At 37.1% G+C, this 16,391-nt stretch overlaps 1 protein-coding gene across 1 annotated transcript in view; it reads right to left on the bottom strand.

Moving 5' to 3' along the window:
- The window catches only part of FBN2 (fibrillin 2), a 178,786-nt gene that overhangs the window by 46,556 nt on the left and 115,839 nt on the right, over positions 1-16,391 (bottom strand). The window contains exons 25-33 of the mRNA XM_055699766.1: positions 14,299-14,424; positions 11,841-11,969; positions 9,626-9,751; positions 8,790-8,915; positions 7,853-7,975; positions 7,602-7,727; positions 3,517-3,642; positions 2,376-2,498; positions 849-971 (exon numbers count right to left, since the gene is read on the bottom strand). Of these exons, the coding sequence (XP_055555741.1) occupies positions 849-971; positions 2,376-2,498; positions 3,517-3,642; positions 7,602-7,727; positions 7,853-7,975; positions 8,790-8,915; positions 9,626-9,751; positions 11,841-11,969; positions 14,299-14,424 (1,128 nt within the window). The remainder of the gene's footprint in view (positions 1-848; positions 972-2,375; positions 2,499-3,516; positions 3,643-7,601; positions 7,728-7,852; positions 7,976-8,789; positions 8,916-9,625; positions 9,752-11,840; positions 11,970-14,298; positions 14,425-16,391) is intronic.

Raw genomic sequence — 16,391 nt, 5'->3', positions numbered from 1 at the left:
CAGTACTAGTCAGAAGGCTGTCTTGTTAAGTTGTAGATTAATTTTGATTTAAATGTAGCCAGTTAGCTAGTAATTAATTCATTCATATTAGTTCCTAGGTATTTTACCATCATTAGGATGCAATCCTTCAAACCTTCAAACCTGCTGACCACATACAGGACGTGTTAGAAGTCAAGAGCAGAGATATTGTACCATCTCCACTCTGTAAGTGATAAAAACACAGTAACTCATTACTTGGCCATTAATGTTTAATACAAAAATCTTTATACTTTATATAATACTTTACATGTCAGTTGATTTTGAATCACTTGCTGTGTGCTAATTTAATAGTGAGTATTTAACAACAAATTTAAATGCAGAGATCATGGACGATATTTTTCAATGGTAATTTGTTTGTTTTTTTTTAAAGTCTTATGTTAATGATTAAATCCTGTTCAACCAACACAGTGAGGGGAAAACAGATAATGCCTTCCCTGCAGGAGACAGACCTGGCCCACAAGACAGGAACGATAACATGAGTGCTGGTGTTTTGTGCTCTTGACTAGACAGCCTGGTTCTGCAAGCAGCACACGCACATTCAAAAAATTGGCATGAAGGGGACGAGGACAAGGAAAAAAGCAGCAGAAAAGGACTTCACCCAACAAATAGGCCCAGTGGCTCCAGTTTGGCACACACCCCAAAAGAACAACCAGTTGCCTCTGCACTCATTTCAGCAGGTGGAAAGACTCCTGATCTTCAAAGACACGTCTACATCTATGATCTTGCACTTTCAGCTTAGGACTAATTTGCACAGCTTCCATACAACAGAAACAACCAGTGACAAGTCAGCTTTCACAGAAACTTCTTACCGGAACAGGTAAATCCATCCCCAGTGAATCCCTCCGTGCAGGCACAGCGGTATGACCCTGGGGTGTTCACACACTGAGCGTTCATGCTGCACTGGTGGGTCCCATTGGAGCATTCATCAAGATCTGCACATCAGGGGCATAAGAGTGCCAGCATTAGAGCAGTTAGTATACTCAGCTTGCAATTAACTGTCAAGCTAACAAGCACAACTGCAAAGATGATTCGTGTCTCCATAAATATTCAAAGTTCTCATTAGAAGACACAGGGCTAACCTATAGTGATTTAATTTTAATAATTCTTCCTTTTAAATTAAAATGCATGGGATTGGGCAAAATGTTTCCAAGCAACAGATAGAATTCAGCTGACCTGCAACTTGAATTGTGATATCCTGTTAACTCAAATTCAAAATGAGTTAAAAAAAAATGAAACCAAAGTAATACAGTGAGGTGAAAATCTGCCATATATTGGAGACTCTTTTTAAGTAACAAGAATGTGACAACATTGTAACCCCATGAAAGTTAATGCAAGCTTCCTTATTTACCTGGACGCCAACTTAGATGGGGGGGAAAAAAAAAAAGAAGAGAAAAGAAAAAGAGAACTTCCTTCCCCTCAAGGGCATGTTTGATGGGAATGTCCGTATGGGTCCATGACATAGGACTCACACTAGCTGACTAGTTGACTAGCTGACAGAACCTTCTCACCTACCTGCAGAGTGCTCTCCTATACCCAGGAGCTATTCAAACTATGAGGATGCTGCCAGAATTTTTTTCAAAAGTTTTGTCTTTCAGATGGGACTTTGTACTTAGTAGAATCTCACATATTTTTAATTAAATGAGAGTAATAAAGACTAGGGGGCCTTCCTCTTTTTGTCAGATATGGCTTAAAATCTGATCTGCAGTAAAACCTTGCAATATGGTACTTTTTCTTTCACATATTACACCAATAAAGCCTAAAGGCTCCTCTTCTATAGAACCCAAAATGTTCTGAAGAGAAGGTAAATATTACTATCTTTTACACAGCAAACTAAAAAACAAAGGCAAGGGGACACAATGCTACTCTAGCAGTCCAGTAAAAGTAGAATCAAGTTTCCCACACCTCAAGTCCTATTTGCTTTATATTACAGCATATAAACTAGACACACTACAGGACATTAAAAAAAAATGGTACTAAGTAACAGAAATAATAATCTTACTGGCAGGAAATCAAAATTCAATTTTATTTTTGACTTATTCTTATTTTGCACATTCTAGCATTTTTATGTAAACTTTGTGAAATACAGTTAATACAGGAAAATATTACACAGAAAAGCTACTGAGATAAAACCAGGTTTTTTCTCAGAAAACCAAACCCCTGAAACATACAAATCTTGCATGCCCATCAATCCACAGAGTGCAGCAAATTGAAGAGCAATACTTGGTTTCTAAATGAGTAATCAAACAGTCACATTACATGCTTTCGTTAAAAAAAAAAAAAGGCAAAAAAAAAAACCCAAAGAAAAAAGAGAAAATATTTATTTTCTGTATACTTACCAATACATTTAATGCCGTTTCCAACCCATCCTTCTCTGCAGCTACATTTAAAACTTCCTGGTACATTGACACATGAGGCATGCATGTCACAGTTGTGAGCACCAATTTCACACTCATCCACATCTACAAGCACAAAAACCCAACCTATTAGTATTTACAGCAGAAGCAATGGAATATTACAAATTATTTTCCTTTTACATATTGCTTATTTCCACTGTGCAGGCTTGCAGTCCTTTAAAAAACAAATGTTCACGACTACAGAATAATTCAAGCAAGTTACTTTGTATTATACATTAATAAAAATAGTAACAATTGTGTTTTCATTTTGTTCTTTGTTTGCAAACATGGCAAAATTAATTTTCTTTCCTACAACTGCTTTTTAGTTTGAAATTAAAGCCATTTATTTTTACATGTATAAAAATGGGATGAGATCTTTGGGTGCATAGGCATGTTTCAGCTATAAAGATGATTAGTCCAAGATTTTAGTAATTCTAGAACAAATTCCTAAAGGCCAAATTCTAGGAGAAATTCTCTCAACTTCTGCAAAAGAATAATTTTGGATGAATTAAGCTTCCTGAACGCAGTGGACCCACCTTGCAGAAGACAAGGTACTGCTTTACTATCACAAGAACTCGTAAAGTTTGAAACTGACTGACTATAACTCTTTAAAATTCATTAGCATGGGTTAAAAGGTGACATATACTTTCCTCTTTACATCATCACATTCTTTCATTCTTTCCTTTTACTTTTTTTTTTTTCTTTTGTCATGCTCTTAGATGATGGGGGCATTTCCTGCAGTTTTAGTTGACAGATTAGTGCATACTTTAAATATGTATGACAAATGGGTACCGATTAATACAGCTGCAGCTGTGCCCTCCCAAGCTATGTTAGTAATACAGATATTCCCCCCATCTATACTGATAAAAGCCTTGCCTTTAAAATTACAGTTATGTAAGGTGCCTCTCATATCACATTGATACTGGTCAAGGAATGTACCTTTTCAAACTCTGGATACATGCTGACAAACATAAAATACTTACTCTTATATTCTCACCTGTGTGTGAACACATGCATTCATTTTACCTGAAAGCCAACCAAGCTATATGCACACCATGACATATACGCTGGAAATTTGCTTTACCTGTGCATCCAGTGGTTCCTTTCTTGACTGAATATCCTAACTGACAGTGACAAATGAAGGAACCTTTAGTGTTTTCACACTCCCCAAACATACAGATGTTGGAATTCAAATCACATTCATTCACATCTGTAGAGTGCAGATAAATTCATTATTAGTTGAGCAATACTGTCATTTAACAGGTCTTTTTGGAATATTTTAATTCAGGGGAAAATATCAGCAGCACGGTCCACCAGTAAAATGTGGCATTTATTAATCTTCATCATAATGTATTTCAGCTATTCCATTCTGTATTCTTTTAATTCCCTAAAAACAGGTCAGGATGAATGTGTAGTCCAAGCACCACAGCATTTTTTAATTTGTTTAGAATGCTGATTATTGGAATCTGAAGTCACCTACTTACAAGAATCATTTTAAAGCACTTTAAAAAACATGTTCTTGATCATAATATAGCTATAATTTTCTTCCAAAGAAGAATTTATACAGTAAATTGATTGCTTTTCCAGTACTGATATTACCTACAGTTTCAATCTGCACATTTTCATCACTATTTAAAATTGAATAATGATCTGTACAAGTATGTCAATACCTCTGAGTAGCATTTTTCAAAATTATAAAAAATAATAAATTCAATCAGTTTTTTTAATAGAATTCAACTTAGGAAAGACAATCAATCCTATGAAACACATTCTTTCATTCTTTCCTTTTACTTATGAAAGAACAAAACTTGTATAAGGACAAACTAAAATTGGGGACCTTTCAAGCAGGTAACTGAGGAGTTTCTGAGTTTCTGTTCTCAATCATAATGCTGGGGGGTCATATGGCCCAACAACTTTTCAAATACCTTGTCAATATTCCCATTTGTCCCTTGAAATTATATTACCTAACAGTACTACACTATCACTTTAAAGAAAGTCACTGTACTGTGGACAAAAAAGCATTTCTGTTATTTGTAGCTGTCCTTTTGAGTGAAGTAAGATGTCATGTAATGCAGCCAAAGCAGAGGCCTGCATCACATATAAATTAAAAGTGTATTAATTGGGATGTAATTAATATTAGCTTGCCTTAAACCCCAATATAAGCATGCTGAAACAGTGTAACTAGCAATAGCATGTAAGTTTTATTTAATACTGTGACAGCACAGACAGACAGTTTTGCATAAAGATGTGATCAAGGAGACTGCCAAAAGAACAAAGAAAGATGGGTGTATCTGCATGCAGGACACATCAAAGTCATAGAAGTTGCCAGACACAGGACAATATAAGTGCAAGTGACTGCAGGTAGGGAAGAAAACCTTACAGGCACACCAGGAGAATGGCAAGACAAGAAAACAAGATAAGCCCTACAAGCAGCAGAAGGGACCCTTGATTTTGTGAGGAAGGCAATAGCAAAAAAATACAAGCATGGAAGACTGAAGAAGAAAAAAGAAGAAAGACAGACCCACTTCAGTTCCAGCTTTCCTTGTAGGCAAGTGCCCAAGTAATCAAGTACCACCTTGACCTTTGTGACTAAGCAACACCAAGGGCCGGAAGCCAGTCAATGCATACAACCCGTAACAGCTCTATGGTATTGTATACTTGCATATAATCCAGAATGCAATTGTTAAAAAATGACAGTTTTGTATATGCAGTGATAACGATCAATATTGCATAAGAACTGATTAGCAAATGTGTTGTTATTAAATGAGTTTAGTAAAATTTAGTTTTTCATTTTAATGCAGGGCTGATTCTGTCAGTCTTCTAAATACTCTCATTACAGCAACCTTTATTTATCTGGTATGTTCAGTTGTCACACTATGAGGCAAAGGAAAGCTGCCATGCTTTAAGACTCCTCAGTTGCAGGAGCTGCAGACTTAACTTTCTAGTTCTGCTTGCTGAGAAACACCCGGAACATAAGAATTGACCTGCTTCTCCCAAAATCTCACTGGAAAAGCCTGAACTATGATCCACGTCAAACAGGGAACCACAAGCAAACTTCAAATTCCTTTGCTGAGCAGCTCATGGCTATGAGTAGCTCTGGCACAGCCTTCCATTTAGGTTTTGGAGAATGCCTATGGATCACTGGCAGCTTTTTAGTATAGACCTTCATCTATCACTCTGTTATGCCATTAGAAAATGGGTAGCTAGGAAATAATATTTACTAATGATCTCAAGTGTGTATGTGTGTGTGGTGGGGTGAATTCCTTGCTGACAAGAAACAAAATGAAAGAAGCTGAAAGAATCTTCAAGACATTTCAAGAGAGGAAGAAAAACCAAAATGCCTACCACAGCTGAGACTAAGTAGGAATGAAAGAAGAGGTCAATAACCATTGTCCTAATGGTGTTGCTGAAAGCCAATTTGGGAGAGGGCAGAGAGCAGAGACATTAAGAGGAAGCCTTCAAGAAGAAATGCTTCCAGAAGTTAGAGCTATCTCTGGCAAAACAAAGGCACAAAGCCGCCATAAAGTTAACATTCAAGAAGTCAGGCTGCAGGTGGAGCTGGGAAAGACACTTGCAGAAAGAACAAGTGATAAGCCACAACCAGAAAAGTTTTCCCACAATCATATAACAGTCACAAGACGAAACAGGACATCAGGACTGTAGATGTGCTCTTGTGCCAGATTCTTTCCCCAGACACCTCAACAATGTGACTTCTCAGCACTTGCTGCCTTGATGCAGACTGAAGTCTCAAGCAAGAGGTAAGTTTGCTACTGATGTTGCCTTGTTTTCCCCAATTTCATTGAGCGTTGCATACATGATAAAAATTTTTCATCAGTAAGAAAACGTCTGTTAAAGAATAATGTACTCGAACTGTGTTTTAAACTCTTATACTGCATGCTAAATCTTGAATATAGGCTTTCAACTATAATACAAGCCTTTAACATTATTCCAGAATTTACCTCATCTGAAAGCTACACAGCTGATTGTTAAAGATCTGGTTATAAAACATAATCTTATTATGAGTTAAACATATGTCAGCTTTTTGACTTTATTCAAATAGCTCCAATTTTACACCAGTTAAACAGCAAGATCATCTAATTTAACATACTGTCAAACAAATACAACATATTGAAAATACTTCTGCTGAAAATAAACCCCCAGGTACTTTTTTGAAAGTAGTGTTAGCTCCTGTAAGGAACTGCAGTTAACCCAGAGGCTTTTGGACAAAGTGGATAATGCTGTTAGTAAGGAAAGCAATTACATACATGGCAGAAATTCACACTTTCTCACTGTACGTTTCTAACCTTAATATCAGATACTGTTTCCCTAGAGAAGAACATTCAAGAGCAGTTGTGTATAAAATGAACAGAAGTATTCTGATTTTACAGCTACTAATGTGGCTAGTAAGAAAAAAAATTTGAAAAGATCAGTTCTAAACTTTCAAGTTGGTTGTGCAAACATGGGGTATGTGAAAACAAGAATCTGGAATAACATCAAAGTGATGGTGAAAAGAAAATCTTCAGTTCAACTCTAACTATGGAATAAAGGAGACAAAACCAGCTCAGGACAGCTTTGCTCAGGATTACTTACAACTAGTTCCTTGTCTATGTGAGTGTGCACACATATAAATTGAAGGTTTGTTTTACAGATGCCCACAAAATATAAAAAGATGAAGATAAACCCCACCTTAAACTATGTAATGTATGGAACTTTATATTAAATGTAAAAGATAAGAACTTCATATAAACACCAAGATAGATAAAACAGATTAGGTTAGTTTGAGGAGATACTTTCATTTTAATTTCCTTTATAAATCACTTATGATAACGTCGTGTAGTTGAGGGAATAAACAAAAACATTTATAAGAAACAGAAGAAAATTCTGGGTGACTCAAATTCTCTCTTCTCTATAGAGTTGCTTGAGAGGAATCATATTACAATTAAATCACTCTTATTTTTGGAAGTATGTGATTTGATTCATCTTTATGGAGTTTTCAAATTTTTTTCTACCTTTCCTGACATGTACAGTGATAAACAAGAAAGATCTACAGATTACTTTTTTTAGTAATTTATTTTCAATACCCACTTTCAAGGATTCAGCAGAACATCCTAAAACATCAGCTGCAGAATTTTTAGACTTACGTTGAATTTGGTGCATACAGCTACCTACCAATACAAGTTTTCATGTCCATAGAAGCCATAAATCCATCATAACAGAGACAGCGATATTCCCCTGGAATATTAGTACATTGCCCACCATCACAGATATCTTGATTGTTTTCACATTCATCAATATCTGGGGGGGGGTGGAAAAGAGGCAGATAATAATTCTATCACTCAGGTATGGATTGGCTAAAAGAACACCATGTTCATATTGTCTGAAAGGTACAATGCAGGAACTTTTAAGATACTAAAACCAACCTGCACATGTCCTGACATCTGGCATTAGAGCATAGCCGTCACTGCAGCTGCATTCATAGCTGCCTTCTGAGTTAGTGCAGTGGGTGTCACAGCCTCCATTCATTATGATACATTCATCAATATCTGAAGAAGCAAAATTATTAGTACTAAGTTTACTTTTATAAGGAAAAGTCATCTTCTCTTGCCGTTTTACTTAGGAGATGAAACATATTATAATTGATATGATTCTGTATTTTTATACTCACTCTACTGTCTCTCATTTATATTTTGTTCAACTTTTTTCTCTTTCAACTGCATTTGCATTTGTGGGAGCAAGTGGCTACTTTTAATTGTTGCTTTTGTTCACATGTATTACTAGAGATGTAAAGCAAAATGCAAAACACAATATGTGGAAAGGAAATAAAGAAAAGCCCTCAGAAACTTAGGTTTCATTAAAGCTTGAAATGTAGCTGAAATCAGTATTTTTGCACAAAATAAACAAACCCAAGAAATAAAGCAAGTCTCAATCCTCTGTTCTCCTTACCAATGTGATGAGAACTACATAATTCAGTATTACTATAGTGAAGGGTTTAAAACATGTATACAATAAGGAGAAAAAGTGAAAAGAGAAATTATGAATACATGGGACTGTTTTCACTTGATCAAGATATCAAGCAATATTTTCTGGTTGTTAGCTCAAACCTCTGATTTTAAAGTAGCAATAAGAATAGTTTTTATCAAAGTATTCCGCAGAGTTCAGTACAGCAACTGTATTTTTAAATCTTCTTTATATTTCTAAGGTAAAAGAAGGGTCCATGATAGTTCATGACATGCCTAATAGCAGATGAGAAGATGGCCCTGGTCAGTTTCAAAAGGGAAGTATAAGATTAAATAAAAAGAGAGACAAAACAATATATGCTGAAGCACAAATACATAGGTGAAGGTATACAATACTTGCCTATGCAGCCTTGTCTGTCAGGTGTGGCCTGGTACCCAGAGTTACAGGAACACTGGTATGTTCCAATCATGTTCACACACTTGCCATGTCTGCAGAGATTGTCACTTAACGAGCACTCATTTACATCTGGGAAAGAATCATTAATACTTGTTATTCAGAATAGCAGACTCTTAACTGATGAAACGCCAGGGAAAGAGGGTGAAGGCAATATTTTAAACTGGTGGTGTCCAAGCTCTTTTGGTTTATTTCTTATTCCTAGCACATTCCAGTTCAGGGTATGGAGACCTGAACAGTATGTTTAAGCCACTGTCCAAAGGTTTATCTTCTTTGTTTCTGGTCTGTGAACGTTAACTGCACAGTCTGCTGGTTTAAACTAACTTGTGAAGCAACTGTGCAGCAAACACAGAAATCAAAGAGATAATATACATTATGGGGTTTTTTTCACCATTTTGGCAAATTATGTGCAAAAAGAAGAGCTGCATTTCAGTAAGGGACAATACTTTCTTGTGACTATAGGAATGAAGTTCACTTTGTGCTTCCATGTATTTTAACTTTAAAGTTGCCACCATGAGTGGTACAGTCCTTTGAGTTGCTAAATAAACCATAAAAGGCCTGGTAAAATACTCATCTTTGAAGTCAACAGTGTAAAGGGCACTAGAGATTTTATGAGAATATGTTACAAGGTTTTAATTTGAAGGTACTCATATAAAGGAGGAGTATGAACTTGTAGAAGATATTCTTAAGACCCCACCCTTGCCAGAGATAAGAATTTTTTGTAGCACAGATGACCACTGTTCTTAGAAAGCTGAAGACTACTATTCTGAGTTGAAACTCACCTATGCATTCCTCACGTGATGGTGACAGGTCATGTCCCAAAGGACAATCACACTGAAAACTCCCCACGGTGTTCACACATGTGCCACCTCTACACAGCAGAGGGTTGCGCTCACATTCATCAATATCTGTGAAGAAACCATAATAAATAAACATAAAATCATTACTAAGGAGCAACAAAGAAAAAAGCAATTCTGAGTATCTGTAAGTGACAAAATCTGGAGGACAGGAGTAAAAGGCTTGTTTCATCGAAGCATTGCTGCTCCTTTCCGCATACTATACATTATTAACTCTAAAAATGGGTATTTTTCCCCTTAAGAAAACCAGAAATTCATCATTCAAAATTAAGTATTCTAGCAGACACAGCATACAAAAGACAGCAACTGCTTGGATGGTTGCCATTCAGAACAATGTATTAATGTGATAACATTTTCAGAAAAGTGCTTCTTAATGCAACCAGACACGCATTTATGTATGCATTGGCATTGAAATTGTTGTCTGTGGATGCCATTAACAGGGATGTGTGTGTAAACTTTTAACTAAATAGCTATTCGGTTTGATGACTCCTGTGTGTGTTGTGTGGCTGAGAAATATGCTTGCTACAGCTTGCAACGGCAAACAGTATTTGACTCACGGACTTGATAAAACCAGCTAATACTGTAGATGTGTATGAAAAGAAATATGGCCAAAAGATATTCAGGACTGCAGGATGTACTCACACTTTTGGACTCCAAGGAGCCATTATGGCTACCTATCCTTGGAACTACAGACTTCTCTTCAGCTAGGCAGACTCCTTTTATTTTTCATTAGCCCGAGAATTTAGCCAAGATACCATGCAGTTGTGAAAGTTTTTCAAATGAGGGGAGAAATTGCCTGATAGAATCCAACATCTCTTTTTGCTTGGACAGTCACTGAAGTTTCAAAATGAACATTATGCCCTTCCTTTCTTAGTTCCTGCAAAGGCCCTCAGGAAGTCATTTCTCTTCTTAGCTCCACACTCTCTGCTTATTTATGTGACATTTTGCTTCCCTGGCTCTGGCTTATGGATAAGTATCTCCACCATACAGTACTGATTCTCTGCATTTGTACTCTGTCTCTCATGGAGTCTATTCAGCTTCTACAATTTGGCTTATTATGTTCACCTGTGATTTAGAAGATATTTTTGCTGACTTTGGGAGTCTAAAATCATCACAACCTGCAGGAAATTCAGTAAAGATGACAGGAATCTTGCAAGGCCTCCTGGCACACAGAGGCATAGCACCACTTATTTGAGTTCAATTACAAGCACAAAAGCTCCTGACAAAACTCAAACACAAAAAGGAAGTATAAAATAGGCAAAAGCAGGGACAGGTGATGCAGGAGAAATACAGAGGCACTGGCTGCAGGGAGGGGGTTACAAAAGCCAAAGCCACCAGGAGTTGATCCTGGCAAAGGGATGTGAAGGGTATAACAGCAGCAGAAAAAAAAGAAAGGGGTGGGTGGGTGGGAATGGGGGAAAGGAACTGCTGACAAAGGCCATGAAAAAGACCCATGAGTGCTGAGAGGAAGCTGGCCAATGTAGTTTCAAAGCCATTCCTAACCAACTTTGAAAGATCATGGAAATCAGGGAAGGACCTACAGGGTGGGAGGATAGGAAATGTCAAACCAATCTTCAAGAAGGGCAAGAAGAAGGACCCATTCAGCCTCATCAAGATGAAAATCTCTGACTTTTAATTTTCATTATATATTTCATGAAGTATTCCACAATACTAACTCAAGATTTTTTAAGGTGGCTAGTAACTTTTGATGTCTCCATATCTATTCTTAGCCAGATTAAAGAGATGTGATTTTTCAGGAAATGGTCTCAGAACTTCTTGAATCCTAGAAAAATCACAGAAAAGTGAATCGTACTACTTTTGAAACTCCAGCCTTCCATTCCTAACTTTACCAAATGTTTGGATACCTCATTACCCATTTTTAAACTACATGAATTAATAGTTGCTGCCATTGGAAAATATCTATACAGAAATGTGTAAATAATTAGGAAAATGAACAAGTAAAGCTATATGCATAGTTCAGTTACCTGTCCTATAAATTGTATATCTGTCTCATTTGTGCAAGAAGTCACCATAACTACACATATGAAGTCTTCAGTGGAGCAGAGCTGGTATAGTAGAGCATATAGTCAGGCTTTATACAGTAAATGGACAGACTCCAGGTCATCCTGGCAACACTTACCCATACAGTTCTTCATCATCATAAATCCACTTTCGTAACCATCAAAGCACTCACACTCAAAGCTTCCAGGAGTGTTGACGCAAGTACCACTTCCACATAAGTCTGGGGAGATCCGGCACTCATCAATGTCTATTTTATAGTAATGGAGAGGTAGAAAAATCAAATAGAGTTTAAGTTTATCTGGCTTTTCACTGAAGTGAACACTTGGTCATTATAAATTATAATTATAAATTTATAAATAATTATAAAATTATAAATTAACTCTACAGAAAAAATATATAGTATACATATCAACAGAGAAAAAAGAAATTAATATTTAAAGGAATATCTGATTAGGTGAAACAGTGTGTGAAAGATTTATGATGCAATGCCTTCAGAGCTCTCAACTATAAACTATGTAACAAGTAGGCTTCCACTAAGTGTAATTTAAAGTTAGATTTCTAAGGAAATTACTAACTGTAACAAATTCTGAATTGTTATTATTACAGAGGTACCAACTGACTCTGTGACTACAGGGCCATTAATATTAAATTGCTTATTATGAAGACATTTATCCAGTAAAGCATTATAAGCTTACATGTACTCCTTCAATTAAGAATTAAAGTAGCTCCTTTGAAAGCTAGTTTTACAGTTCACTGGTTATCTTATTAGTTAAGTTTGAATGAAACTTACTTTGAAATCTATAGCAGGTTTGTAGAAGGTAAAAGAAGAAGGAAGAGCTCTTTGTAAGACACGCTGGTAGTAAGGCAGGAAACTAAAGAGGAATTTGTAATATGAATATGATCCAGTGAAACAGGTCAGTGTTGAAGGAGAAGGCTGGAAAGAAGAACTGGATAGCCTATTATTTACTAACTCCTTACATCTTTCCAGACTTCTCTCTTCATTACTCTACTGCCCATCCAGTGGTTTTTGGGGTGAACTAGGGTTCAGTGTTTCATGTTCTCCATTATACCATCTACTTTCTTCATTCACTACTGTATCGTTAATTTTTACATATTAAAAAAACATGAAGTCTTTACAGGCAATAAAAGTAACAGAATATTTGAACCAATGAAGACATTTGTCCAGGATAGGGCATAGGATTGATTCTGTCATCCAAGAAGTCAAAGGAGCAAGGAATCAGAGAAAAGCATCAACACGTTTGCAGTAAGTTGGTGAGGTGAGCCGTAGACTCATTTGTGTAAGTGGTAAATACAGGCTTAACTAAAGAAACTACTAAAGATTTAAAACAGTTCTTTTTTCACCACATGCAAGAGGCTCTTCCGGCTCTGTGTCAGCCCCTATGGCCAGTTTTCTGCTGGGTGGTAATAGTTGCATCCTCACACGCAGTTGTGTGGAGAGTGGGCCTTGGATCTTACAGGGTAACTGGTCCCCGCCATGCTTTATAAAATATTTTGTTGCTGATTTAGAACAAAAAAAAATCTTCCACTTAATAAAACTTAGTGCTCTACAGCTGCTCAGTGGAACATTTTCATCAGAACAAACTTTCAATAAAAAAATAGAACCAAAAGAATCTTTTGCAGAGGGAAGTTTTCTGACCTATTCTTGTTAGTTTAGAAATAAAGTTTTTTAAATGCATTTCTCATCAATGCAATCACTATAAAAACAAGGAAATTACCAGTTAGGGCAACATTAACATCCAGACCAACTTCAGTTAACGTGCCTTACCACCCACACTTCCTATTACTCAGACTCACTCATAGACGCCTCTGTGGTATAACAAAACCTCCTTCATTTTCAGCACAAAGCCACCCACAATGCAGGCATCCAGGTTCCCATAACCAGAAAACTATCAAGTTTATCTTCTGTTTCAGTTTTTCCAGGAAGTAAATAACAAAATATTAAACATCTAAACTAAGTGCAGGTTTCTTCTTGAGTTAACATTGCACTGATGTCAGAATTGCAGAGGTGCTTCTTTGTGTGCTTGGCCATCTAACTGAAAATTACTTTGCAGTGTAGTGTCTAAGTTAATTTGGTAATGCAATGACCAGAGAGTAAGGAATGTAAAATAAGCTAATCTGTTGGTTAAAGCATTGAACTTGTCTTCAATTGATGTTTCAGGTTGTATTGATAGAACATAATCTGAACATCTTTAACACCAATTTAAAAAAATCCTAATGTACATGTGCAAGAAGAGTGTTACATTTATTAAATAATAACTTTTCGAAAGAGAAGAAGAAGCCATTCTGTCCAAAGATTAAGCTCAGAAACTAGAGGAAATGAATGACAGTAAGTTTCCAGATCACCAAGGTAAGCAACAAGTGCAAGTTACTTTAAAATGCCTCAGGGACGTGGTAGAGTCCCCATCACTGGACGCTTTCAAGATGGACAGGGTGCTAGACAATCTTATCAAGGCTTCCTTTCCCACAAAAGGTTAGAGCAGATGACCTTTTGAGCTCCCTTTCCACCTGGACTATTCCATGATTCTAGGAAAAATTGGTGAAAAAGCAAGACTTACCTGTACAGTTTCTTTCCTCCATATCTAAAGTAAACCCATTGTTACACCTACATTTGAAACTTCCAACTGTGTTTCTGCATTTACCATTCATGCACATACCAGGGAACACTTTACATTCATTGATATCTATGAAATAAAAACAAAAGAGCATTCATAAGCATAAGTATATAATTAACATGAATTTCCTGTTCCTCCTTACTGGTTGTAATTGGGCATAAAAGGCAGGGTTTGGGTTGCAGGGGACTGGAGAGACAGCTTCCTGCACAGGTTAGGAGAATGGAAAAATGAAATCGAGGAGGCAAGCAGGAGGGGACGTTGTTGGAGACATGACTAGAGATGCACTCTTGGAAGTCAGAGCTCCATGTTCAAGAAGGAACCCTTGAGGGCCAGCCATCCCTGGAAGATCTATGTCAGGGCAGGGACACCCCTGAGGGCCTGCAGCCTGTGGAAGACCCACGCCAGGACGGGGACATGGCTGAGGGACTGTGGACCCAAGCAGGGGCAGGAACATCCTGAGGGACAGCAGCCCATGGAGGATGCATGCTGGGGCTGAGACACTCCTGCTGGGGTAGACAGATCCCTAAAGGACCATGACCTGTGGGTAATCCATGCTGGGGCACGGTCACCATCCAGGGACTACAGTACGAGTGACCTGCACTGGGGCTGGGGCACCTTGATGGAACGTGGGCTGTGGACAACCCATGCTGGAGCAGGAACATCTCTGAAGGAATCTGTCCCATGGAGAAGCCCATTCCAGGGCACAGGAAATTAGTAACAAGCAAGGAGCAATGAAAGACTAAGCAACAAGGGGTGACAGAGAAACCATTGCTGCCAGCTGCCTCATCCATGAACTAGGGAAGCTGGACACTGGGAAGGGTGGAGGAAAGGTGCTGTGCTGAAGCTGAGCCTGGGGCAGGGGAGAAAAGATGTCTCCCTATCTGTTGAATTGTTTATGCTTTCTTTGCTTCTCCATACCCAAACCAGTAATTATAAGTTATGTTAATCAGCAATCAACCAAATTCAGTGGAATTTCCCAAATTCAGACTCTTTAGTCCATGATGCCAATATGTGTATTGTGCTCTGTTTTGCTTTCTAACAGTATGAATATTTATGGTATTCCTGAGCCAGCCTGTAAAAGATGTAACTATTACCTGGTTGCCTGTTTGTTTGTTTGCTTGTTTTAATTGAGATTGACAGAGTGACGTCTGGAGCTCATTTTAGAAAAGGGTAATTCTCTTTTTGCTGAGTATCTAATGAAACGTTTCCTCTCTTCTAATGTGTTTTGCTAGACAGCAAGCAGCGTAACACAGGCTGTTAATCTTGCACAGGACCAATAAAGGTTTTTCATGTGTCAGTCTCTCCATATGCACCCCTACCCCTAGCATTTACCAACCTGAATGAGATTTTCTTACGCTCTATGATTTACTGGATGAATGTCCTTATCCAAGATTCATCTTTGATGAAACAAACTTCCATCTCCTATGTATTAGTGTGAATGGAAGAAAAGTGTGGTCCAAATACAAAAGCAGAAACAAGAAGCAAAACCTTACAAAAATCTTGGGGTGGACAAGGTTATATTATTACTAAATAACTAAGATTTTATTACTCCTAATTTAATAAATATAAATAAAATTAAACAATTGTATTATTATAATTAAATTCCTATTTTTTTTGGTAAATTATCACCGAACATTGAGAGCTTTGCCTGAGAATAGTAATTCCTAAAAATCAGAACTTGTTTATGGTGAAGCAGAGGTCCAATCCATTAAAGTTTTCTCAAGCTACTCAATATATTTCAAGACAAATGCTTCAGAATATGTAATTTTAAAATCATTAAAATAATAAAATATTTCTGGATCACCTCAGCTTCTGCACACAGAAATTTAGGTTTTCTTCTGATATACCAGTCACTTAAAATATTTTAGATCTGGTTTCTTAACATTTCCCAGCATCCTCAGTTAGTTGATGGTGGTTTGTTTTGGTTTCTTTGGGTTTTTTTATTCCTCTACAGGAGGTGAAGCTAGTAAAAATTGCACAAAAGGCTTTTATTTACTTCCTTATCACTGCAACTTCTCATTATCATTGCCCTCGTA

Source organism: Falco cherrug, chromosome Z (assembly GCF_023634085.1).
Source record: "Falco cherrug isolate bFalChe1 chromosome Z, bFalChe1.pri, whole genome shotgun sequence".
Lineage (NCBI taxonomy): Eukaryota > Metazoa > Chordata > Aves > Falconiformes > Falconidae > Falco > Falco cherrug.
The sequence above is the reverse complement of the archived record's forward strand: the minus strand, read 5'-3'. Positions and strand labels throughout refer to the sequence as shown.